Source organism: Rhinatrema bivittatum, chromosome 2 (genome assembly GCF_901001135.1).
Source record: "Rhinatrema bivittatum chromosome 2, aRhiBiv1.1, whole genome shotgun sequence".
Classification (NCBI taxonomy): domain Eukaryota; kingdom Metazoa; phylum Chordata; class Amphibia; order Gymnophiona; family Rhinatrematidae; genus Rhinatrema; species Rhinatrema bivittatum.
The window spans coordinates 26,689,755-26,714,017 of NC_042616.1; the positions used below are offsets into that span (position 1 = coordinate 26,689,755).

At 45.1% G+C, this 24,263-nt stretch overlaps 1 protein-coding gene across 4 annotated transcripts; it reads left to right on the forward strand.

Moving 5' to 3' along the window:
• The first annotated feature begins 1,188 nt into the window (after positions 1-1,188).
• Positions 1,189-23,850, forward strand: LOC115083717 (gastrula zinc finger protein XlCGF57.1-like). 4 transcript variants are annotated; one of them, XM_029587698.1, is made up of 5 exons: positions 1,189-1,453; positions 1,818-2,309; positions 18,579-18,664; positions 19,469-19,527; positions 21,471-23,850. In XM_029587698.1, exons 2-5 carry the CDS (start codon positions 1,902-1,904, stop codon positions 23,240-23,242), a joined length of 2,325 nt encoding a protein of 774 aa, XP_029443558.1. In that variant the 5' UTR covers positions 1,189-1,453; positions 1,818-1,901; the 3' UTR covers positions 23,243-23,850. The 4 variants fall into 4 exon arrangements, with proteins under 4 accessions (XP_029443558.1, XP_029443559.1, XP_029443560.1 ...); XM_029587699.1 differs by having other exon boundaries at positions 1,189-1,356; XM_029587701.1 differs by lacking the exons at positions 1,189-1,453; positions 1,818-2,309 and adding an exon at positions 11,085-11,124.
• Positions 23,851-24,263: the final 413 nt, after the last annotated feature.

A 24,263-nucleotide genomic window follows, 5' to 3' on the forward strand; every position in this document is an offset into this window, starting at 1 on the left:
AAATTTTTTTTATTACAAGGACAGGATTGGGAGGCAGTACAGCTAGTGCACCAGTATGAGATGCCATAGGCCAGGGGTGGCCAACTTCAGTCCTCAAGAACCACAAACAGGTCTGATTTTCAGGATATCCTCAATGAAAATGCCTGACATAGATATGTATACAATGGAGGCAGTGCATGCAAATCTATCTCATGCATATTCATTGTGGATACCCTGAAAACCAAGCCTATTTGTTGCTCCTGAGGACAGGAGGTGGCCACATCCACCCTATGCAAAACTTCAGTCATGCGTCCCCATTCAGTCCCAAAAGAATTCCTTTTTCTCTATCCCTCCCCCCCCCCCCCGCCCCCGCCAAACTCCTGGACTGTTCCATCTGCTCCCACAACTACAAGTGAGATTTTGAAAGCAAAGCCAGCAGTGCCAGTGCTGCTGTGAAACCAAAAGTGAAGCCAGCTGACGGTGCCACTGAAAGTTGCTGCTGTGAGAGACAGCCATCCAGCAGGAGATAGAAGAGATAAGAAGCATGCTCTCGCTGCTACAGCAAGACTCAAGCCCCAGTCGATGCCAGCCTGGTCCAGTCCTAATGCTGCTGCCCTAATCATTGTGGAGCTCAAGGCAGCTATCTAGTCTATCCTTGTGGAGGTTTAAGATGCCTTGCTCTGAAAATTTCCCCCCTAAAAATTGCTCCCCCTTGGCAGCTGTAAAGGGGGGGAAGTGGAGTAATGAGAGACTACGCAATAGGGGCTTGGAAGGCCAGCCATGGGGGAGGAGGGAATAAAAAATAATTATTGGCTGCAGGGGAAGTGGCAAGTAAATGTCATGCTGCTATTTTATTGAATGGTGCTGTAATTATCGAGTTACTATGTTAGGTTAGTGTACTTTTTAAGAGTATAATTTATTTGTCTTTTCAATACATGTTGCACTGCTTTTACAACTTGATAATTTTTAATTTCTTTATGCATAGTTTCTTTGGCATACCTATACCTTCTACAGACTGAGAGGAGGGGAGAGGGAAGGGAAGGGGCTTCCCTCCCCACCCCCATCTCACTTGCAAAAATCATGCACCCACATTGTTGCCAGATTTTGGCTATTTCACACCCAGCTGGCCTATTTCTTTTCCGGTTCCGCAGGAAAACGTTTTTGTGCGAGCTCGTTTAGTTTGGGGCTGGGCGTTTGACAGTCTGGCGGCCCTTTTTCTGGCTGGTACTTTTCTTTTTTGCTGCAGGCAGCCCAGCCTGCCAGCAGTCGCAGAATGATGACTCATCGGCAACAACAGCCAATCAGAGGCGGCAGGGCAGCAGAAGGGGCGGTGTTTACAGGGCAGCGAAGGCGGAAGAGGAAGACGCATGCAGTTAGGTAGATCTCGAGCTCTTCCATTTACCGCGCTCATAACCAAGCAATTTGCTTTTCTTAACCAGGAATAAGCGGTTGCGGTGAAGCTCAGCCCCGGAGGGTAAGCGGTGCCTGTTCTCTTCCCGGTGTCCCTGTGACATTTTCTAGCAGAAGCAGCAGCGCTGAGTGTGAGGAGCTCCAGGCAGGGGGCTCTGCACAGGGAGCAGGGGAGGGAAAGCAAAGCGGGCTCAGGTCGCAGCATCCGACCTTATGAGCTGTTCCGATTGCTGCATTTTATTTTCACCTCGCGTTTGGTTTTCAGAAACTTGAGCATTAAGATTTAGGGGGTTCACAATTTTACCCAGAAAAAATCCCCAAGAGACCAGGTGACTCGAGTAGGAGCTATGTGACCCTCCCTATTGCCCGCTGCTGCCCGGTACAGGAGGGCGCTAACTCTCCAGATTCTCTTTTTCTCTCGTCCTCAGCCCGACCTGTCTCTGCTGATTGTCTCGAAGAGAAAGGGAAAGCCTAAAACTCTCCCGTCTCCCACGGATGGTCCTGCTGAACCGATGGATGGTTTTGCTGGTTCTGGGACTTCAGTGTTGGGATCCAGACCTGCCAAGGTACAGCGGTCCCAGTCTGTAGTGCAGACGCCTCGACCGGAGCAGCCCAGGAAGGATATGAAGATGGCATCGAGGGTTCTGCCTTCTCCAGAGCCAGACCCCTCCTTAGTGAAGTCTCTGGCTGAACCCCCGAGATCAGAAGAAGGTGCTGGTGCGGCTGGGTTGCCCGTCCCAGATCCCCTGCAGCCCAGAACTTTGGGCTTTTTGTGGATGGTCCTGCTGCGGCTGGACGTGACGATTACCAGCAAGTTGGAAAGGATTCAAGGTGAAATCTCTTCGCTGGAGCTCCGGTTAATAATACAGGAGAAGAAAATATCTGCCAATGCTAAACGGCTGGACATGCTGGAGAACAAGGTATGCAAAAATGATTTGTGAGTAAATTTCATAAGTTCAGGATAATGTTTCATTTAGAAGGGCAATTAAGAAGTTAGAAAATGTTGCCAAAAGAAAAAAAATTTAGAATTATCAACTTTCCCAAGGGTGATTTATATTTCACCAGGGGAAATAATTAATACTTATTTGGGGGAGACTTTGTAAACATCTAAGGAATCTTTTTCCTTTAACCACATTTTTTTCTAAAGAAAATTACATTTAAAAAGATCTGGCTCTTGTTGCTAATCCACAAATTTCAAGAAACAAGAAATTTAACCCAAAACCTAATGTTATATAAATTGGTGATTTTTTTGTCATCTTTTTCTCTCCCATTCCCCTGGCCCCTGCCAGCCTCTCCTCCTTTTGTGAAGTCACAGTGGAGGAAAAGGCCCATCTTCTCTCCTCCTCCTCCTCCTCCAAACTTACTTCTTGTTACTTTGACCCCACTTCCACTCGGCTCTTAAGCTCTATTTCTTCTTCAGATCTTCCTTCCATCTATCACATCCTCAGTCTCTCACCTTCCACTGCTGCCTTCAAACATGTTGAGATCACATTGCTTCTCAAAAAACCCCATACTGGACCTTAACTTTCCTGCCAGCTATTGGCCCCATCTCCTTCCTTCCTTTCAAATTACTTGTACGTGCTCTTTACGGACACTTTCTTGACTTTCATCTCAAGCCATTCTCAATCCACTCCAGTCTGGTTTTTGTCCTTTACATTCCCCAGAAACAGCTCCTGCCAAAGTCTCCAAGGACCTGTTCATGGCTAAACCCAAAGGCCTTCCCTCAGTCCTTATCCTCCTTGATCTGTCTCCTGCTCTGACTCTGTTGATCACAATCTCCTCCTTGATGCTCTGTCCTCACTGGGATTTCAGGACTCCATCCTGCCTTGGTTCTCTTCTTACCTCTCTCATTGCATGATTAATGTGTCTTCTGCTGGATCCTCCTTGACTGCCATCCCTCTATCTCTTGGTGCGCCTCAGGCGCTCTGACCTAGGCCCTCTTCTCTCTACATACTAATTCCCTTGGTGCTAAGATCCTATCTAGTTTGGATTATTGCAACTTACTGTATGTGAAATTCCCTGCCAACATATTTTGACTACAAATACTGCAAAACTCTGCACACATCTTATTTCTAGACAGGGCAGATGTGATCCCATCACCCTTCTTCTGATAAAGTAACACTGCCTTCTTGTTGTCTGGAGGATTCAGTCTAATATTGCGCTATTAGTGCACAGTTTGCTTCAAAGTGTCTTATTGCCAATGTGTGTATGTATATCAGCAGGGCCGTACTTTGAAGTCCTCACAGAGAGGTTTACTGTATATTTCCTCGGTGTGCTGTGTAAGGCTGGCTTCATGAGCGCACCTTTTCCTGTGGTAGGTCCAACCTTTTGGAACTCTCTATTGTTTCATTGTCGTCTTTCTGTACCAATGACTTTAAGAAGCTGTTAAAAACTTATTTGTTTGAGTTGGCTTTTATGGCGGCGTATCTGAGGCAGAATTTTGGACAGGCTGGTTACAACCTTTTGGCTCTTCTATATTGTTTGTGCTATTCTTATGAATGTTTTTTTTATTATAGAAACTGCTCAGGGTGGTGAATGGGCAGTATAGAAGAACTTTTACATAAATACACAAACTTCATAGAAACACGATTGCAGAAAAAGACCGTATGCCTATCTAGTCTGCCCATCCACCCAAATAAGTGAGCTTTACAATTCCCATCACTCCCTTGGAGATCCTCTGTGTTTATCCCACTGTTACCCGTTCACGGCGGCAGGTCCGGGCTTCCGTTCGGCAGCGCAGCATGGCAGGTTCTGTCGGCGGCAAGACGCGCCAACTTTCAGCGCTCCCAAGCTCCGCCCCCTCTCGGACGTGTTGCCGGCAAGACCGGAGGTTCCTGCATTTGCGCGGGAACGCATGAAGATTTAAACCCCTGAGCCCAGCACAGAGTTGCCTCAGCTACAGGCTTGCTGGTGCTCCCTCTACGTTTCTTTGTTTTCCTTGTTGTTGCTGATCTTGGACTGCTTTGGATTACTCTGCCTGCTGCCTGCCTCGACCCCAGACAGGATTCTGACTCTGCTACCTGCTCCCTGCCCTCCTTGGATTACTTATTGTTTGCCTTCCTGCCTGCCACGACCCTGGTTTGGATATAGGACTCCCTTTGCCTTCCTGCCTGCCACGACCCCCGGATTGAACATTGGACTCTCTTTGCCTGCTGCCTGCCTCGACCCCCGGATTGAACATTGGACGCTGTTTGATGGCTGCCTGTTGCAGTCGCGGAGTGGCTTTGGATGTTCTCGGCCGGTTATCAGCTGATACACCGAGTTAAGGTAAGAACATAACATGCCATACTGGGTCAGACCAAGGGTCCATCAAGCCCAGCATCCTGTTTCCAACAGTGGCCAATCCAGGCCCCACCACCCTAATCCCACAGATGTCTGGGCTCCTCCTAATTGCTTCTGTAAAGAGTTGCATCATAAGCATGAATAATACAGGCAATAGAGGGCAGCTCTGTCAGGTTCCCCTCTCCAACCGAAAGCTTTCAGAGCAACTGCCATTGAGTTTTCTTCAAGCATTTGCAGTGTCATAAAGTTTCTCAATCCAACCGAGAAATTGGGTCCTAAGCCTACTTTTCACAAGACACCAAACAAGAAATCCCAATGGACCCTTTCAAATGCCTTCTCTCCAGGCTGCGCATTGTAAGTTTAAAACTCACCGTACATATCTGAAGTCCTCCTTCCTGGAATAATCCCTGTTTGATCCTTGTGCACTAAAGAGGGTGCTATCTTGGCTAACAACTCGGCCAAGAGCTTTGCTAAAATCGTCATTGATTGCTGTCCCGAAGACTCTGCTCCCGGTGCATGCAGCTTACTTCAGGTCGGGCCCTGAAGTAAGTAATAAAACCAAAAAAAGAATAGGTAGGGTTTAGGGGGTGGAGAGGGGAAGGAAGGCTGGGGGGGGGGGGGGGGGGGGGGGAGTAGGGAAGTTCCCTCCCAATCCGCTCCTTAATTGGGGCGGACTGGGAGGGAACTGGGGAAGGCCCGAATGCATCGCCGCACGGAGGTTGCATAATTTCTCCCCCATGCACGACTTTCAGATTTTATAACGTGCTTGTACCGGCCACTGGAGGATATCTTATTAGTGAGTACAAAAGGTCACCTAACCTGTGCTAAATTTTTGCGAAGATTGATGCATATCCCTCAGGAACATACACTTCTCTCTATTTATTATAATAAATGGTCGACTTTGGCCTACATTTCAGCTGACAATCCAGGAATTTCAATCTTGTTGCTTGTGCATAGCCAAAAATAACAGAAAATGTTCTCTTACGAGAGACTCAGTTCAAATTTCTGCATCAGTATTACATACACCCAGACAAGGCTTTACAGAGTTAAGTTCTGTGACTTTTCAAGCTGCAGGAAATGCGGATGGGCTAATGGGGATTTACATTCCTAGCTTCTGGACTTGCCCCGAGATACAGGCCTTTTGGACACAAGTATGCTCCGACGTGAATGTTTTACTTTGCTGAGTCTGGTTGGGTTCTTTTCTGCTCTACCTAGTTCTGTCTCTCTTGAATGATGATCATTCGTAGATAAGGTTGCCTTGTTGGCAAAGACGGCTACATTATCGATCTGGGTGGGGGAGGATACGCCATCCTTCACGTTTTGGAAAAATAAGATGTCCAAACTGCTTACCTTTTGAAACCATGACTGCCGAATCCATAACTTGACTCCAAAACGGAGTATCACTTTAAAATCTGGCAGGAATACTTTGATTCTCTTTTGCCTCTCATCAGAAATATGAAGAATATGATTGATCAGATACACAATATTAGGAAGGAAAAATACCCAGACGCCTCTGCTGTACTGTGGCCTGTCAGAGGTGAATGAACTCTGAGTGCCTTTCTGAGCATGACTTGCAGAATGTCCCTGAGATAGACCTACTGGCACCAACAAGAGAGGCCTATTCAATGGCAACATTTACTTCATAATACAAGGAAACTTGGTTCGTATGAAACCAGGATGCAAGCTTTTGTCTTACAAATGCATATCTCAACGGACAGGAGCCAGGTGAAAAGATTCTTCTTTTAAAGTTACAGTTTTAATTAAGTCCTGGCTCCAGAAAACGGAATTCATGCTGAGCTTCCTATTCAGGCCAGAGACTTGCGATTTGTTTACACAACAAAGAATATCAAGAGAAGAACAGAAGAACAGAGTGCATCAAAGCCGTGTTGATAAAGGAACTTTTATGGTGGAAGGGTGGTTTCAGGGAAGACAAGTAAATAGTATGGTTTTTACAAATGATTGGAGGATGTCCTCACAAGCATTTCCTATTCATGATAGATTGTCATGACAACAGCATCATGTGTTTTTGTAAATGAGGTTGTGGGCAGTTACATGATTCTGGAAACTTCGGTAGTGCTGTATTTTGATTATATAAGTCAGGGCATGTCATATATTCATTGAGATGCCAGTTATTACAGATAGAGGGCATATAGCATCTCCCAGGAACACTTGTCTTTGACTCTTCTTTACAAAGCCAAAATAAATTAAATTTTAAACCTCTTGCTGAGTTGAAGTGTTCTTGTTGCCCTGGCTTTGAGTCCAGAAATTATTAACAAATACAATCTTAAATCTTTGAGGGATGTTTTTGACTCTATCCCAGGAAGGTTTAATGGGTATGGACATATTGTTGACTATTGGTCTAGGATACCAGGGTAATTTGGGAGTTTCCTATAATTTTCTCAAATTGACTTGGTAACTCTTAAGTAGTTTTATTTTAGTGTTTGCTTCTCTCCATTAACTTTCTTTTCTTTGCAGGGCTTAATAGTAAAATGCTTATCTCTTTGAAATATTTTTAGTTGAATGCCTGGGAGAGGGGAGGGAGGGAAGGAAGGAAGGGAGTTACTTATTCCACATCAAAGAAACTTATTCAGTTTAATGTGTTAATCTCATAGCCTTTGACTGTTCACTTGGTTTAAGAAATGTGATTTGTTTCTGTATTTTGGTACTGTTTTATATATTGAATGATGAAACTGGTCTCTCTGATGGAAAATCAATAAACGAAGTATCTTTATAGCAAATATAGTCGGGTATCGTCTTATGTCCCCCTCCGTTGCCCCTTGATCCTTAGAATGTAATTCTTGATACAATTCCTGAAACCGCTGCAAATCTGAAAAGTCCCATTCAACAAATCCTCAGACTGAAACTTAATTTGAGTGAGGAGACTTTGCACCTTCCTGGCCCTTAATTTATAAACCAGTAATCAGGATGCTTTGTTGCCATGCTTGTGATACACCTGGCGAACCAAACGCTCCGTTTTCATCCACTACCAACAACTTCTAACTGCTTCAGTACGGTTCCAGAGCCACCATTTTGATGTTGATCCTCTAGGCTCCTAATAAGGTGTCTCAAATCCTCTTGCTTCTTTCTCCCTCTTCTTTTTTTTCTTATATGTTGCCTCTGCTTATCTATTTACCCCCAGCTACTACATTCAAGCAGTCCCAGACTATTGAGAGTTTATCTCCCCATTGTCATTGATAATCATGTATTTCTTGTTCTATAGTTTGAACCAATCTTTCATCCCACTCTTTCCTCTGAATAAATTGTTGAAAGCCAGCAGTCACCATCCACGCTGGAGCATGATCTGTCCAGACCATAGCTTCAATATCTGCTCACTTAACTTGAGGCGTCATGTCGGTCTTAGGGTAGGTAGGGTGTGAGAGAGAATTAGAAAGCATATCCTCCTCAAGTTGGATGAAATGAATCAAGCAGGTTTTGCAGTTTGGCCCTCTGTTATCAGTCCCCTCGAGGAATTCTCCAGCGCTGGCTTTAAGGATAAGTTAAAATCACCACCAAAGTCAATCGGCCCCTTGGCAAATGACAGCTGCACTGCTAGATCATCACAACATTTCCCTGGTGCACATTAGGAGCATAAATGTTTGCAGTTGTAATAACCGCCCCTTCACATTCACACAGAAACTCCAGGACACAAGCTTTAAGATTTTTGTGAAAGATGATTCCCTCTACATGTACTTCTGAGACAGTTAGAAGCTAGAAGAATCTGGGGGGACTCCCTGTGTTTGAACACCACCTCATCCTTCTTTTGCAAATGTGTCTCTTCAAACAAGAAAATATTTGCGTTCAATCTAATAATCTCTTTTTACAACAGTTGTCTTTTTAACTGGGCTATTTAAACCTCGAACATTCAATGATATCTTTTGTACTGCCATTTGATCATATTATACTACCATGCATAGTCCCTTTTTCTTGGACTATACCCTTCTCCACCATCTACTACTATACCATCCATACCCTCACCTCAACCCCCTAAAATCCCTGGTCCCCATCCACCCTCCTAAGCAGCATTCCTACAGAGGAACAATCCCACCGACTGGATGCACTGCTGACATGCAAAATCAATATACACAAGCATCCTAAACACTTACATTCAACAATCCCCCCATATCCAACCCTTACCTGTTAACATTCATTCCTCCATCCCACCAGGGACACAACCCATACACCAGCAACAACAACAAAAAAAGTCCTCCGTTCACTTATTTAACAGGATCCTGGTTCTTTGCGTAATAGACCGTCAGGATCCTAAACTTGCAGAGATCTTCTTCGAGACCTTGCTGCAGCATCTTTTCACTGTCTAGAATGCTTTCGATTTTTCTGCCCGTCGCTCGTTGCCATCAGGAAAAATCGTGCTAGGGGCCACGGGGTTGATGGCCATCTTCTCCTGCTCACCCTCCACGGAGTCAGCAGCCATCAAACCCGCTCTGCGCAATGCAGTCCTAGCCACGTCTTGAGTTTAATGTCGGCGGCACAAATTTCGAAGAACAAACCAAACTGAAAAAGCCCTTTGTAGTGCACATTCTCGTTACGAAGCTTAGTTGTGATTTCTCGAGTTCTCGTCTTCATCTGATAGGTCATTAAACATCTCAAGCTTACAGCCTTCTGGCCTTCCTAAGTGAATACTGCCTGCGACCTTGCTCTGGCCAGAATATTTTCCTTGGAAGGAAATTCTCGAAAACATAGCACAATGTCCTGGGCATGTTTTACCTTGGAGCGCCCAGCGCTCTGTGCTCTCTCTCTTGAGAGCAATAGGTGGCAATTCTCTGTGTCTGCATCTGTGTTCCCCCAACAGCGCTTTGCTAATCTTCATCGCTGCCGTGCAATCCTTCTAGCCGGGCTGTTTCTGATAGGCCCTGGAGGCAAAGATTGTGTCTTAACCTATTTTCAGGTTTCTCTAATAAGTTTGCTGTGAGAGATTCATATGTAGAAATGGATTTTTCCATCTCCGCCAGCTGCGTCTCCATGTTCCTCTACTCTCTGCTCCACTTGGTCAGTCTTCCCATCAGATTCCACCAGTTCTCCTTTCAGGCCAGAGATTGTCGCTAAGATTTCACTCTTGACCAATATTGATTTACATTTCAGATCACAAAATCATCTCTTCAGCTCCGAGCGCCTTTATAGCCTTCACCTCAGCAAAAGCCCTGCCTCCCTCCACGCTGTCCGCCTCCAACTTGGATGAGGCCTGCTTGGGCCACTTTGGGCTTTTGCTGTTTACCTCCAAAAAAAAAAAAAAAAAGGATTTTCATTTCTGCACTTTCACCACATGATCATTGTGATTGCTGACAGAGCGCATATTTATTTATTTATCAGATTTTTATAGTCTGCTTTTCAGCACTTCAAAGTGGATTACATTCAGGTACTGTAGGTACTTCCCTGTCCCCAGAGGGCTTACAATCTAATTTTGTGCCTGAGGTAATAGAGGATAAAGTGACTTGCCCAAGGTCACAAGGAGCGGCAGGAGGATTTGACCCCTGGTTCAAAGGGAGCTGCTCTAACCACTAGGCTGTTCCTTCACCTAAAAAGAGTATGCTTGAAATTATGCCAAAAGCATATATTTATGCTATCTTAGGGCCACTTGATTAGAGCCCAGACCTCGGGCGGCCATCTTTATTGGTGATGTCACTTCACCTAAACTGAATGCATTTGTAGGGGAGGGAGAGAAACTTGAACTGTAGGTGGAAGTGGACAGAGAGCCAATGTAGTGACCTAAGAGGGGTTACATGATCATAGCGAGGTTAAAGACAGAGAGGTCATGCAGCTGAATGTTGAAGAGATTGCAGGGGAGAAAAACGATTCAGCGGGAGGTCAGCAAAGAGCAAGTTACAGAAGTCTAAGCAGGAGGAGATAAGAGAGGGGAGGAGTATTTTGGTTCAGAGAGGAAGGGATAGATTTTAGCAGTGTTATAGAGGAGGAAGTGACTCACTTTAGCAATGTTTTGGATGTGCAGGAGGAGGGAGAGGCATCAAAGATGACCCAAGGTTAGGGGCTGAGCAAACAGGAGGATGAGAGCACAGTGAGCCCTCCTGATGTGACAGAATCAGATGTTCCTGATGTTCTGGATAATGTTCTGTTAGATCTTGGGTTTTATTATTCACTGATTTATCCAGGCAGAGACGATTGATATTCTGGGTCTCTGGGATTAGACTTGCAAACCCCGAAGTCCAGAAAGGAAACTGAGTCCAGGAGAACAAGTCTGGCAGTTCCTGGGGATGAGGGGTCCTGGTGTCCTCTCTTCCATGACAAAATGTTATGGGATTAAAGCCAGCTGAGCCCCTCCACGTGTCCCTGAGCGTTTCTGGTTTGTGTTTCAGGTCCCAGTAACCTTTGAGGACATCGCTGTCTCTTTCTCCCAGGAGGAGTGGGGGTATTTAGATGAAGGACAGAAGGAGCTTTACAGGGAGGTGATGAAGGAGAATTATGAGACCCTGAGCTCTGTAGGTAAGGATTGCATTGTTTGCAGTTTTAGTAGACACAGCGAATGATTTAGTAGAAGTCATTTTTTCCTGGGTCAGTGCCACACCAGAAATGTGCAAGCAGGCCTGGCTTTATCAATAGGTGCACGAGGCCTGTGCCTAGGGTGACAAAAACCTGGGGGCAGCAGATCTGATACTTCCAGCTGTGAGGAATCTCGCTTAGCAGAGAATTGCCCTCTGCTTCCTGCTCCGTCCCCTCCCCATCCAAGCAATCTGCAGAAAATAGGAGGGGGAGGGGGATGGAGCAGACCCCTCTGCTCCTTAATCCAGCTTCTCCCCTCCTGTCATTCAGGGATCAGGAAGGGGCGGGTTAAGGCTAGGGCACAGGTAAGAGCCACTCTGCACCCTAATCCCACCTCTCCCCTCATTTCCCCTCCCCTCCTGTGTAAGGATCAGGAAGGGAGCGATTGAGGTTGCAGTAGACACAGCAAGTGGAACAGAACAGGAGTGAACCCCATGAGAAGAAGTTGGGAGCTTTTCACTGATGCTATAAGAAGGAACCAGCCTGGTGTGTACCCAGATCCCTCGGTCACCTGCGGCAGGGGGTATCTCCTTCACTCCCTTCTCATTCTATTTCTCCCCCTCCCCAATCCCCAAAATCTCCTCGCTGTTTCTAATATTTGAAATCCCTTTTCCTCAGCCGATGATAACAAAATTAAATTCTACAGACTCAAGCAAGGTTGGAAATGTATTTATTTGTATAATGTAATAAAGAAGATGACATTGTTTGCAGTGAGCTTCAGCATTTTGTGCTGCAGAATTTACCCCTCGCTGCTGCAGGAAACCCTGGGGCTGTCCCTAAGACCTTCTGTGCCCTGTTGTCTGACCTCATGGGGGTGAGGGAATGACTGCACCAAGAGTGGTAAGGGATAGCAAAAAACTAAACCCATCCCTGCTTTCCAGCATAATCCCGGCCTGTCCCAGCCCTGAGCACCTTCTTAAGATGGGAGCAGGGTTATTAGGACCATTGGGCCATCGTTCTCATCTTCCTGGTTTCATCCCCTATAAATCAGCCACTGACCCTTCCTAACCTCCCTCCCATCCACCTCCTCCCAACCACAAAAAACAGGAGCAAATTAGTGTGGAAAAAAATGTCGTGTTTTTTTTTTTAACTGGTTTTCCTCCATTTTTGTTGGTTTATAATCAACAGTGATACATTTCCAGGGAAAATAAAATAAAAACTGAAAATAAAGGTCCCTAGAAATGGTCTGTAATCTCCAGGGCCTTATGGAGACTCCATTACAGGAGAGGTGACCTGAAGCAGAAGCAAACATGAGGGGCTCTCCGGGGAATCGCTGACTCCGGCTCCTGCCTTGTTCTGCCTCTGAGATTTATTGGATCTTTTCACTTCCGACCTGTTCCTGCCTGTGAGTCTGAGCTTTTATCCCAGTCTTGTGTCAAGAGTGGAGATGTATTTGGGAAGAGTCACAGTTAGAAATTTCAGTCCTGGCTGATCTAATCTTCAAACCCTCCAGCACCTTCGGGTTGTGAAGCTCATGGCTTAAAGCCACAAGCCCATGAACCACAAAGAATCTCTGCTTAGATATTGCCTGCCCTTGGACTGAGTCATCCGAACTACAAAGCTGAGAGGATTCCTTCAGGGCTTGTTCCTATCCTGAGAGAAGAATAAGGACCCCATGAGACCTGAGCAATGGGATTAGACTCTGATGGATTTATCATACCTGGAGTATCTCCACATAAGGAGTCAATTTTATTTTGGTAGAATAAGTCCTGGTGCTCCAGTTTCACGAGGTGCTCCCTTGCCAAAACCAAGTGACGTCACTGAGACAGAGCCTCAGGCCACCTGGCACTGGCTGAGCCCACTTCTTAGCTTCTGCCCTTGGCTCCAGTGTCTAACTCCAGTTCTGCACTCCTATGGTCAACAGTTTGATTTAGTTAATTTGATTAATTGCGTTTCTAATATAGAGAATCAAAGTAATGTACAATAAAAAATCAAATCGCTAATCACTTTGAAAATGGAGTTCTGGAGATATGAGATGGCTATGCACTGGAGTTTCACAGTGTTCCTTGGGACATGTTCATGGTGTCCCCCTGCAACTCTCCGCAGAACACAGGTAATGGAGTGTATGTCGTCAAAACTCCTCAGCCAACAGGCTGTAGTTCCAGTTTCCATGTCTCAAGAAAATACAGACTGATATTCTAAGGGGCTCTTAGGGACGATAAGGCCATTGCAAAAAGACTAAATGAATTCTTTGCTTCTGTGTTTACTGATGAGGATGTTGGGGAGATACCAGTTCCGGAGATGGTTTTCAGGGGTGATGAGTCAGACGAACTGAACGAAATCACTTTGAACCTGGAAGATGTAGTAGGCCAGATTGACGAATTAAAGAGTAGCAAATCACCTGGACCGGATGGTATGCATCCTAGGGTACTGAAGGAACTAAAAAATGAAATGTCTGATCTATTAGTTAAAATTTGAAACTTATCATTAAAATCATCCATTGTACCTGAAGACTGGTGGGTGGCCAATGTAACCCCAATATTTAAAAAAGGCTCCAGGGGCGATCCGGGGAACTATAGACCAGTGAGCCTGACTTCAGTGCCAGGAAAAATAGTGGAAACTATTCTCAAGATCAAAATCGTAGAGCATATAGAAAGACATGGTTTAATGGAACACAGTCAACATGGATTTACCCAAGGGAAATCTTGCCTAACAAATCTGCTTCATTTTTTTTGAAGGGGTTAATAAACATGTAGATATAGGGAAAGCGGTAGATGTAGTGTATTTGGATTATCAGAAGGCGTTTGACAAAGTTCCTCATGAGAGGCTTCTAGGAAAAGTAAAAAGTCATGGGATAGGAGGCGATGTCCTTTCGTGGATTACAAACTGGTTAAAAGACAGGAAACAGAGAGTAGGATTAAATGGTCAATTTTCTCAGTGGAAAAGGGTAAACAGTGGAGTGCCTCAGGGATCTGTACTTGGACCGGTACTTTTCTATAATATATATATATACAAGCCGTTAAGCCCGTCACAACGGGCTACATTACATTTTTGTTTTCGGTCCATTTTCAAAAACAGCACCCTCCTACACTTTTTCTCCCTCATTCCCCCTTCCCCCTCAGTCACTCACCCCCTTCCCACCCCTCAGTCTTACTCACTCTCTGTCTCCCACTGCCTCCTTCCCCTCACTCTCACCTCCCTCCCCTTCCCTCAGTCACTCCCACCTCTCTCCCCTTCCCTCAGTCACTCCCCACCCTGTCTCAATCCCATCTCCCTCAGCCCTCCTCCACTCCCTTTTTCTCTGCTCCACAACTTCTTACCCTTCCACTTACTCACATCCCTGTCTCTCACCTCTCCCTCATTCTCACTCTTCCCCACCCCCTACCTCCCTCCCACTCAGTCACTCAGTCCCTCCCTCCCTCCCTCTCTCTCTCTCTCCTCCCTCCCTCGCTACTGGCTGCCGCCGCTGCCCCCCGACACTGCCGCCGCCGCCCCCCGACACCGCCGCTGCCGCTGCCCCCCAACACCGCCGCCATTTATTTATTTTTTGACGCTGGCTAAGACCGACGTCCTTGCCCGCACATGCGCAGTAGAGCTGTGCTCTACTGCGCATTTGCGGGCCGTCGGTCATGGCCCATTTATAAGATGTGTGTGTGTGTATGTGTGTATATATATATATATATATATATATATATATATATATATATATATATATATATATATATATATATATATATATATATATATATATATATATACACGGGTGAGGTTATCAGATTTGCGGATGAATCAAAATTATTCAGAGTAGTTAAATAACAAGCTGATTGTGATACATTACAGGAGGACCTTGAAAGACTGGAAGATTGGGCATCCAAATGGCAGATGAAATTTAATGTGGACAAGTGCAAGGTGTTGCATATAAAGAAAAATAACCCTTGCTGTAGTTACACAATGTTAGGTTCCATATTAGGAGCTACCACCCAGGAAAAAGATCTAGGCATCATATTGGATAATACTTTAAAATCGTCGGCTCAGTGTGCTGCAGCAGTCAAAAAAGCAAACAGAATATTAGGAATTATTAGGAAGGGAATAGTTAATAAAACGGAAAATGTCATAATGCCTCTATCGCTCCATGATGAGACTACACCTTGAACACTGTGTACAATTCTGGTCGCCACATCTCAAAAAAGATATAGTTGCGATGGAGAAGGTACAGATAAGGGCAACCAAAATGATAAAGGGGAAGGAACAGCTCCCCTATGAGGAAAGGTTGACGAGGTTAGGGCTGTTCAGCTTGGAGAAGAGACGGCTGAGGGGGGATATGATAGGTCTTTAAGATCATGAGAGGTCTTGAATGAGTAGATGTGAATCGGTTATTTACACTTTCGAATAATAGAAGGACTAGGGGGCATTCCATGAAGTTAGCAAGTAGCACATTTAAGACTAATCGGAGAAAATTCTTTTTCACTCAACGCACAATAAAGCTCTGGAATTTGTTGCCAGAGGATGTGGTTAGTGCAGTTAGTGTAGCTGGGTTCAAAAAAGGTTTGGATAAGTTCTTGGAGGAGAAGTCCATTAACGGCTATTAATCAAGTTTACTTAGGGAATAGCCACTGCTATTATTTGCATCCGTAGCATGGGATCTTCTTAGTGTTTGGGTAATTGCCAGGTTCTTGTGGCCTGGTTTGGCCTCTGTTGGAAACAGGATGCTGGGCTTGATGGACCCTTAGTCTGACCCAGCATGGCAATTTCTTATGTTCTTATGTTCTTATTTTGTTGTGCTCAAGAAGGAGGGCTCCTTTCGTCCCATCCTGGATCTCAAGAGTGACTCATTTTCGCATGGCAACCTTGCGCTCAGTGATAATGGCAGTGCAGTCGGGGGAGTTCCTGATGTCCCTGGATTTGTCCGAGGCATACCTACATATTCCTATCAGACTAGAGCATCAAAGAATTCTGCATTTCGCGGTTTTGCTGCATCGGTTTTGAGTGCTTCCTTTTGGTTTGGCCACCGCACCCAGAACCTTTTCCATGGTTATGGTAGTGGGTGGTGGCGGAGTTGAAAAGATGGGATCCTGGTACATCCATACTTGGACAACTGGCTGATTTGGGCCAAGAGTCTGGAGGAGAACCTCAGTCTCACGCAAGGTGATCTCCTTGTTGCAGGAGGTAGGTTGGGTCATGAACTTGGCCAAGAGCAATCTCTGGCCATGTGTCACTAGAGTATCTCTGTGTTTGGTTTGACACAGAACAGGGCAGGATGTTCCTGCCAGAGGGCCTTATTCAGAAGCTGCTAGCGCAGGTGCATCTATTGGCGAACACAATATGCCTGACAGTGTGGTCCTATCTACAGGTGCTTGGATTGATGGCGGTGACCCTGGAGATGGTGCCGTGGGCGAGGCCACGTATGTGTCCTCTTCAGCACACTCTGAAGTCAAGGCCACGTATGTGTCCTCTTCAGCGCCCACAGACTCAAGACTATTCAATTCAGCTCCACCTGCCAATGGAGCTTTGCACTCATCTGCAGTGGTGGTTAAAAGCGGATCATCTAAGGAAGGATGTTTCCCTAAGGTCACTGGACTAGCTAGTACTCACGACAGATGTGAGCCTCCAAGGCTTAGGAGCTCGCTGTCAGGAGCTGACAGCGCAGGAGAGCTGGAGTGCAGAAGAATCTCTGGAACATTAATTGGCTGGAAGCCCGTGCACTCCGGCTAGCATGCTCGCGTTTCAGTGACAGATTGCAGGGTTGAGCGGTCTGGATAATGTTAGACAATCTATGACAGTGACTTACATCAGTCGGCAGGGAGGAACCAAGAGCCAGCAAGTATCGCAGGAAATAGCCCAACTTTTGGAATGGGCAGAACTGCACCTACAGAGGATCTCAGCTCACACATTGCAGGAAAAGACAATGTCTTCCTCAGCAGACAGTTTGGATTCAGAAGAATGGGAATTGCCAAATGTGTTTCAGCTAATAGTGAAATCGCTGGGGCCTTCTGTTTCTGGATCTGCTGGCAACTTCTCACAATTCGAAGGTTCCTCACTTTGGTGGCAGGAGAGATCCATAGTCCTTGGGCATGGGTGCCCTTGTAAAGGAGTGGCCGGAGGGCAAACTGCTGTATGCTTTTCCCTCGTGGCCCATGTTGGGCAGGATGATTCGAAACATCAAGTATCTCAAGGGGTTTGTGTTGGTGGCATCAGATTGGCCCAGGAGACTGTGATATACAGAGTTGTGAAGGCTCCTGGTGGACTCTCCTCTCCAGTTTCTGGCGCTCAGGGATCTGCTATGGCAGGGGCCTGTTCTTCACGAAGATCCAACTCTATTTTGTTCTCCGGTATCGCCCTTGAGAGGGCTTGGTTGCTGAAGCATGGATATTCTACTGCGGTGATTGCCACCTTGCTACGAGCGAGAAAGTTCTCCACTTCCCTAGCCTTATGTGTGAGTTTGGCGAGTATTTGAGACTTAGTGTGAAGATCGAGGGGTTCTCCCTCATTCAGTTAAGATTCCATTCATTTAGGAGTTTTTGCACAAGTGGCAGCTCTTGCCTGTTTGAGGTCAGGTGAATGATGGACCCTTGTTAACTCATCCAGATGTGGCCTGTTTCTTGAAAGCAGTGAAGCATCTTTGTCCTCCCTTGCAGTTACCTATACCCTTGTGGAATCTTAATCTAGTTTTGGATTTTTTAGTGGGTCCCACATTTCGACCGATGCATAGCCTTTCCTTGAGGTTACTGCCCTTAAAAACACTGTTTCCTGAGGCAATTTGTTCTACTCATTGAGTATCTGAACTATAGGCCTTGTCTTGCCAGGAGTCGTTTGTTCGAGTGACCCCAGGGACGATATAGCTGCATACTGTTCCTCCCTTTGTACCAAAAGTGGTCTCTGACTTTCATTTCAATCACTCTATTTCGCTGCCGTCTCTGGATAGGGCAAGAGATGTGGAGGAATATCTCCTGTTATGGCCCTTGGATGTCAAAAGGCATGTCTTGCGGTATTTGGAGGTTTTGGAACCTCTTAGAAAGATGGACTGAATGTTTGTTCTCCACGGTGGGAGTAAACGGGGTAAGCTGGCGTCACAAGCTACAATGGCAGGCTGGATTAAGGAGGTAGTCACGGTCACGTATGTGGATGCTGAGCAGCCGTTGCCTAGTCAGGTTAGGTCTCATTCCACTAGGGCTCAGGCAGTGTCATGGGCAGAAGTTAGATTGCTGTCTCCCGTCGACATTTGCTGAGCTGCGCCATGGTCCTCCTTACACACTTTTTTTTCCAGGCATTATTAGTTTCATGTGAAGGCCTGGGAGGGGTGCAGCTTTCGCACGTGCGGTTTTGACTGGACTGCGGGCAGCCTCCCGCCCTGTTCGGGAGTAGCTTTGGTACATCCCACTGGTTTTGGATTTGGCTGTCTGTACGCTAAGAAAGGAGAAAGTACTGCTTACCTGATAATTTCCTTTTCCTTACTACAGACAGGTGGATCCAACTTCCCACCCTTGGCTGCCCAGATGGTTGTGCTATGGTTCTTCTGGGTGGCTGCATGTTCCAGGGAGTACCGGTAAGTGTCAATCCATTTGCTAGATTATTGTTATTCTTTGTCTGAGCTCAGTGTTTTGTTTTCTTTTTGGCTGAGTGCTGGAATGGTTATCTGCTAATAATTGAGTTTTGCTCGTTTTGTCCACAGTTGCTTTTGCAGAGAATCCTGGCAGGCATGGGTCACTGCAGGAGTTATATATACTGTGGCGTCAGCTTTACTCTGTCTCCATCTGCTGGTAGAGGTGCATAACCCACTGGTTTTGGATCCACCTATCCTTATTAAAGAAAAAGAAGTTATGAGGTGTAAGTAGTACTTTCTCCATACCAGTCCAATTCCTCATTCAGTCCAAAAAGGGCTACTGTATTCAGCATGTAAATCCAGTATTGCTCTCAGAAATTCAAAGTGCCTCACTATCTCCTCCTCTTGTTGATGGCATGACTTACTCCAATATGCTCCATCTATGGTTGAAAAATTGTGTTGCTGATCCAAGCAGTGTTGTACAACTGGGGCCGAAGGTCTTTCTCTGCAAACGCAACTACGGTGTTCGATTAGTCGAGTACGCACCGCACACTTAATTTGGCCCACATACAATTTTAAGCAGGGATATCCATGCATATATCACAAGAGTAGATGAGCAGTTGGTTTTAGATTTTCTGTTAATGCTAATCTGATTCACATGGTGAATCCATACTGCCCTGGCACACATGCCGAAATCATGAAATGAACAACTTTATCTCTGATATTTGACCTTCGGAAATAAGCTGCTATTGGCTTGGAGACAGCGTTATCCCAAATCGCATGCTTATACCTTTTATTGTTCTTTAGGCTTTCCATCGTCATTGCAAGTAACTCCGAGAGTTTGTTCTCAATGGCGGTTGTTACTGGTTGGTAAAAGCTCTTATTTTCTTCTTTCCCATCTTTTTCACAACACAGCTTTCCCAGTTGGCCCTCGCTCTCCAGTTTCTACTAATTGGCCGGCTTCCGGTATCTCTCTCGCATTGAGCATCTGTTTGTACAGGGGAAGGTTTTGCCTATTGACACTTTGAAAGAGCGATATGGATTGAGAAATGTGGACTTCTTGGCTTACGCGCAATTTAAACATTTTTTTTTTTTTTTTTTAAATCTTTGATGCGAGCAAGATACTCTTTGCCGGACCAAATCACTATTTGAAACCTTCTGCCAACGAGCAGATAACATGCGTGGCCTAATTTCTAAGGTATGCAGCATTTTTAATGGGCGCTTATCTGGACCTTCTAAACACTTAGGGGTAGATTTTAAAAAAGGGCGCCCTCGCGTACTTTTGTAGGCGCATCAGGCGCAAACAAAAGTACGCTGGATTTTAGTAGATACGCGCGTAGCCGCGCATATCTGCTAAAATCCCGGATCGGCGCGCACAAGGCTGCCGATTTCGTGTAGCCGGCACGCGCCGAGCCGCGCAGCCTACCTCCGTTCCCTCCGAGGCCGCTCCGAAATCGGAGCGGCCTCGGAGGGAATTCGCTTTCGCCCTCCCCTCACCTTCCCCTCCCTTCCTCTACCTAACCCACTCCCCCGGCCCTGTCTAAACCCCCCCCCCTACCTTTGTCGGGGGATTTACGCCTCCCAGAGGGAGAAGTAAATCCCCGCTCTTCCTCCGATGCTATGATGTGTAATAAGCAGCAATTTCTGTTTTTGCTTATGAATATTATTCCTGTTCTGCTCTGGGGGGAGGGGGGGGATTGGTTGATTGCCCTTTTTTTCGTTTAAAATGATGATGGGTGTATCTGTGTTTATGTACTATGTTTTTTTTGTTTTTCTCCTGTATTGCCCAATAAACATTTTCAATTTAAAAATAAAAACCCTCCCTGCAGATTCCACTGTTTAAAGGGATTTTGGATGCATGATCCTTGTTCGGCCTGCTGAAAAAAGCATCCTCGCAGTGCCAGAACACACAAACGTTTGCCTGCATTTAGCAGAGGGGCTCCTGAGAGCAGGGTTAGGGCGGGGATTGCAGCATCGACCGTGGATTTCTGTCTCTTGAAAAGGATGCACGGTGTGCGCACGTGAGAAAAGGGAGGCGCGAGTGTCTGCGGGTGCTTTTTTCCCCGGCTACCCCCCAGTCCTTTCACTTTGACAATTTGGAAGAAGTCGTTGGTAAAAAGCACACAGGGACGTTGCAGCAATGTGGCCAGTTTGAGGATGAGCCCCCCCCCCCCCCCCTCTCTCCCTCCATGTTTAGCAAACACAACCCGGAGACCCCACAAATCTCAGGAAAACTTAAGTAAACTTCCAGTGTGAGTTTTTAGATCATGAAATACATCCTTAGTAATAAAATTATTTAAATTGTAGGCATTCCACTTACAAGAGAGCTATTCTAAACAAATCATGAGCCTCATTTAAACATTGACCACATGGCAGGCAGGCAGTTTAGTAGAAGCCCATTGGTGCAGCGCAAGCACTGTTTTACCCTGGAAATGGGTTGAAAAATTCCCCTTCCTAGGACCAAAAATAGAGGATGCAGTGCATGAGCTTTTGACACCCACCCAGGCCCCTTCTTCGGATGAGCTGCAGAACTGAATGCATCCTTCCCTGAGCCTCACAGTCACCTCTGAAGGAGGGACCTGTGCGATCTCCAAAGTTCCTGCATTACAACAGCTTTATTGCTGCAATCTACACAGTATGGTGAAGAGAACCCATTGACTTTCTTAACTTTTCTAAACATTTCTATAAAGACAGAATTCTCTAATATCAGAAATCATATGTGGTCATTGTGTGATCCTCTGATCGTAGGTGATTGATAACTTTCCATTCCATTGTCACTGAAACATGATTAACTCCTTTTTATATCCAGCAGACAATGAGATCGTACAGGAAGAGAAGAGGGAGGAGAATCGAGAAGAACACCCTATAGTACTGGCAATTACACCAAGACAATCAGGAAATGTCTCTGAAAATCTTTCCCACAGGACTGAGAGGGGAGAAATGAGCCAAAGTCAGCAGGAATCTGAGAAGAAGCAGCGAGACCCTACAGGAGACTCTGTGGATGGAGTCACTGCATGTGAGAGAAGTGACAGGGAGCTCACAGACATCCCTGAGCACCAGAGAGACCTGAGAGCAGAGAGACCCTTCCAGAATAATAAGAGTGATCAAATGACTTCTGACCTCACCCAGAGAGAGGAGGAAGGGAAAAAATCCTTTCACTGTGACATCTGTGGGAAAACTTTTGATAGGAAATGTCATTTTGTATTGCACCAGAAAACCCACACAGGAGCGAGACCTTTTCCATGCTCTCAGTGTGGAAAATGTTTCAAACAGAAGTTAACCCTGAAATCTCACCAAAGAATCCACATTCAAGAGAACACTTTCACTTGTATTGAATGTAAGAAAATCTTTTCTTGCAGGAAATCTTTAGAAAAACATCTTGGGGTACACACAGATAAAAGATGCTTTAATTGTCCTGAAGATGGGAAAGCATACAACTGTAAGTTCTCTTTATTAAATCAACAGAAAATGGAGACAGAAGAGAGAAAATTTTCAGGTTCTGAAAGTGGAGAAAACATCATTCAAAAGCAAGAGCTCATAATAAACCAAACACAGAGAGAAGAGAAATTATTTATGTGTGCTGATGGTGACAAAAACTTCAATGAGGGAGAAAATTTCACAGGACAACTAAAATTTCAACAAGCAGAGAAACCAATTAAAAACTTATGTGAAGGGAAAGCTTTTTCAGGAGATGAAGAAAAACATGCTGGTGAGAGACCATTGTCTTGTATTCAGTCTAAAAAATGCTTCAGTAGGAAGGTGGACAACTCACAACAGAAGAAAATCCTGAAAAAAGAAAGTAAATTTATATGTACTGAGTGTGAGAAAAGTTTCAGTCGGAATGAAAGCCTCAAACGTCACCAGAGAATCCACACTGGCGTGAAGCCATTTGGCTGTAGTGAATGTGGTAAAAGCTTCCGTTGGAAAGCAAGTCTCAAATGCCACCAAAGAATCCACACTGGAGCGAAACCATTTACATGTAGTGAATGTGGTAAAAGCTTCAGCCAGAAGATTACTCTCATATGTCACCAAAGAAGCCATACCGGAGTGAAACCATTTACATGTAGTGAGTGTGGTAAAGAATTTAGTCAGAAGCCATCACTCATATTGCATCAGAGAATTCACACTGGATTAAAGCCATATCCATGTACTTTGTGTGGTAAAGGTTTCAGAACAAAGAGAGACCTCACACACCACCAGAGAAACCACACCGTAGTCAAACCATTTCTATGTATTGAGTGTGATAAAAACTTTAGGAGAAAGAAAGATCTCAAAGCACACCAGATAATTCACACTGGAGTGAAACCATTTATATGTAGTGAGTGTGGTAAAAAATTCAATCGGAAGGGGCACCTCAAATGCCACCAGATAATCCACACTGGAGAAAAACCATTTATATGCATTCAGTGTGGTAAAAGCTTCAATCAGAAGGCATCTCTCTTAAGGCATCGTCGAATCCACAGTGAAGTGAAACCAAATCCATGTACTGTGTGTGGTAATAGCTTCAGAACAAAGGAGGACCTTGCAATACACCATAGAAGCCTCCTAGGAAAAAAATGCAGTTTGCACGCTCATATATAGTTTTGGAATAGCAAGGAATCAACAATCTCCTAGAAAAACTTTACTTCTCTACTACAACTCAAAGCTTTCCCCTCCTTCACCCCACCTAAGCCAGGCAGTTAGCATAAACCTATGTTGTGCACATCAAAAAGAGAGAAAAATTAAATAATTATATGATTTAAATTCTTGCCTTGTGTGGTAACCATCTAGTACCATATTCTTCTTTGGAGCCCTCTCTCAACAGGCCATCTTTTTCATAAGTAACAAGTTGTAAATCCCATTTCTACATTGGATTACAGAAGGGGCATCTGCTGAACACCCACAATTCCAAATGGTCCTCTTTGCAAGAAGAGATACTTTCAATTTAAAAAAAAGCTTCTTGAGTTTATTTCCAGGGGGAATGAAAGACAAATCCCCCAAATAAGCCAATCTCCACCTAAACCCTATCTTCAAGGAGACAACCTTGTCCACAAAACCAGAAACCATAAGGAAATGACCCATGGTGCCAGTCTCCGTGTTACACTTAATGCATATCTTCAAGTGTACTATGTTATCTCGACAAGCTTTGTCTTTGCAAAAAATAAAATCTAATCAGACTTGTACTGTGTATCTCTCTTAATTCAGTTTTGCTTGTAAGACTATTAATCTGAGTGAATCAACTAATACATTTGGGCTAGGAACTAGGGAGTGCAGAGTTTAAATCCATTGCCGCTCCTTGTGACCCTTTATCTGCTGTTGCCTTGGGTATAAACAGATTTTAAGTCCGGTGGAGATAGGGAAATACCTATAGTACCTAAATGTAATCCACTTTGAAGTGCCAAAAAGTAGAATATGCAAAAAGAACAAATACTTCAGAGACCCAATAGGTAGAGCCTCTGATTTGTCCACATTACATTTTAGACCAGCTAACTGTCCGTAGAAGGTGACATCCTGTAAAACTAATTTTAAAGACACCCTGTGATTGGTGACATATCAAAGCATTGGTGAAAGCTGCTAGCTTAAATTGATGACTGCCAATAGGAACTCCCACTATTTTCTCTTG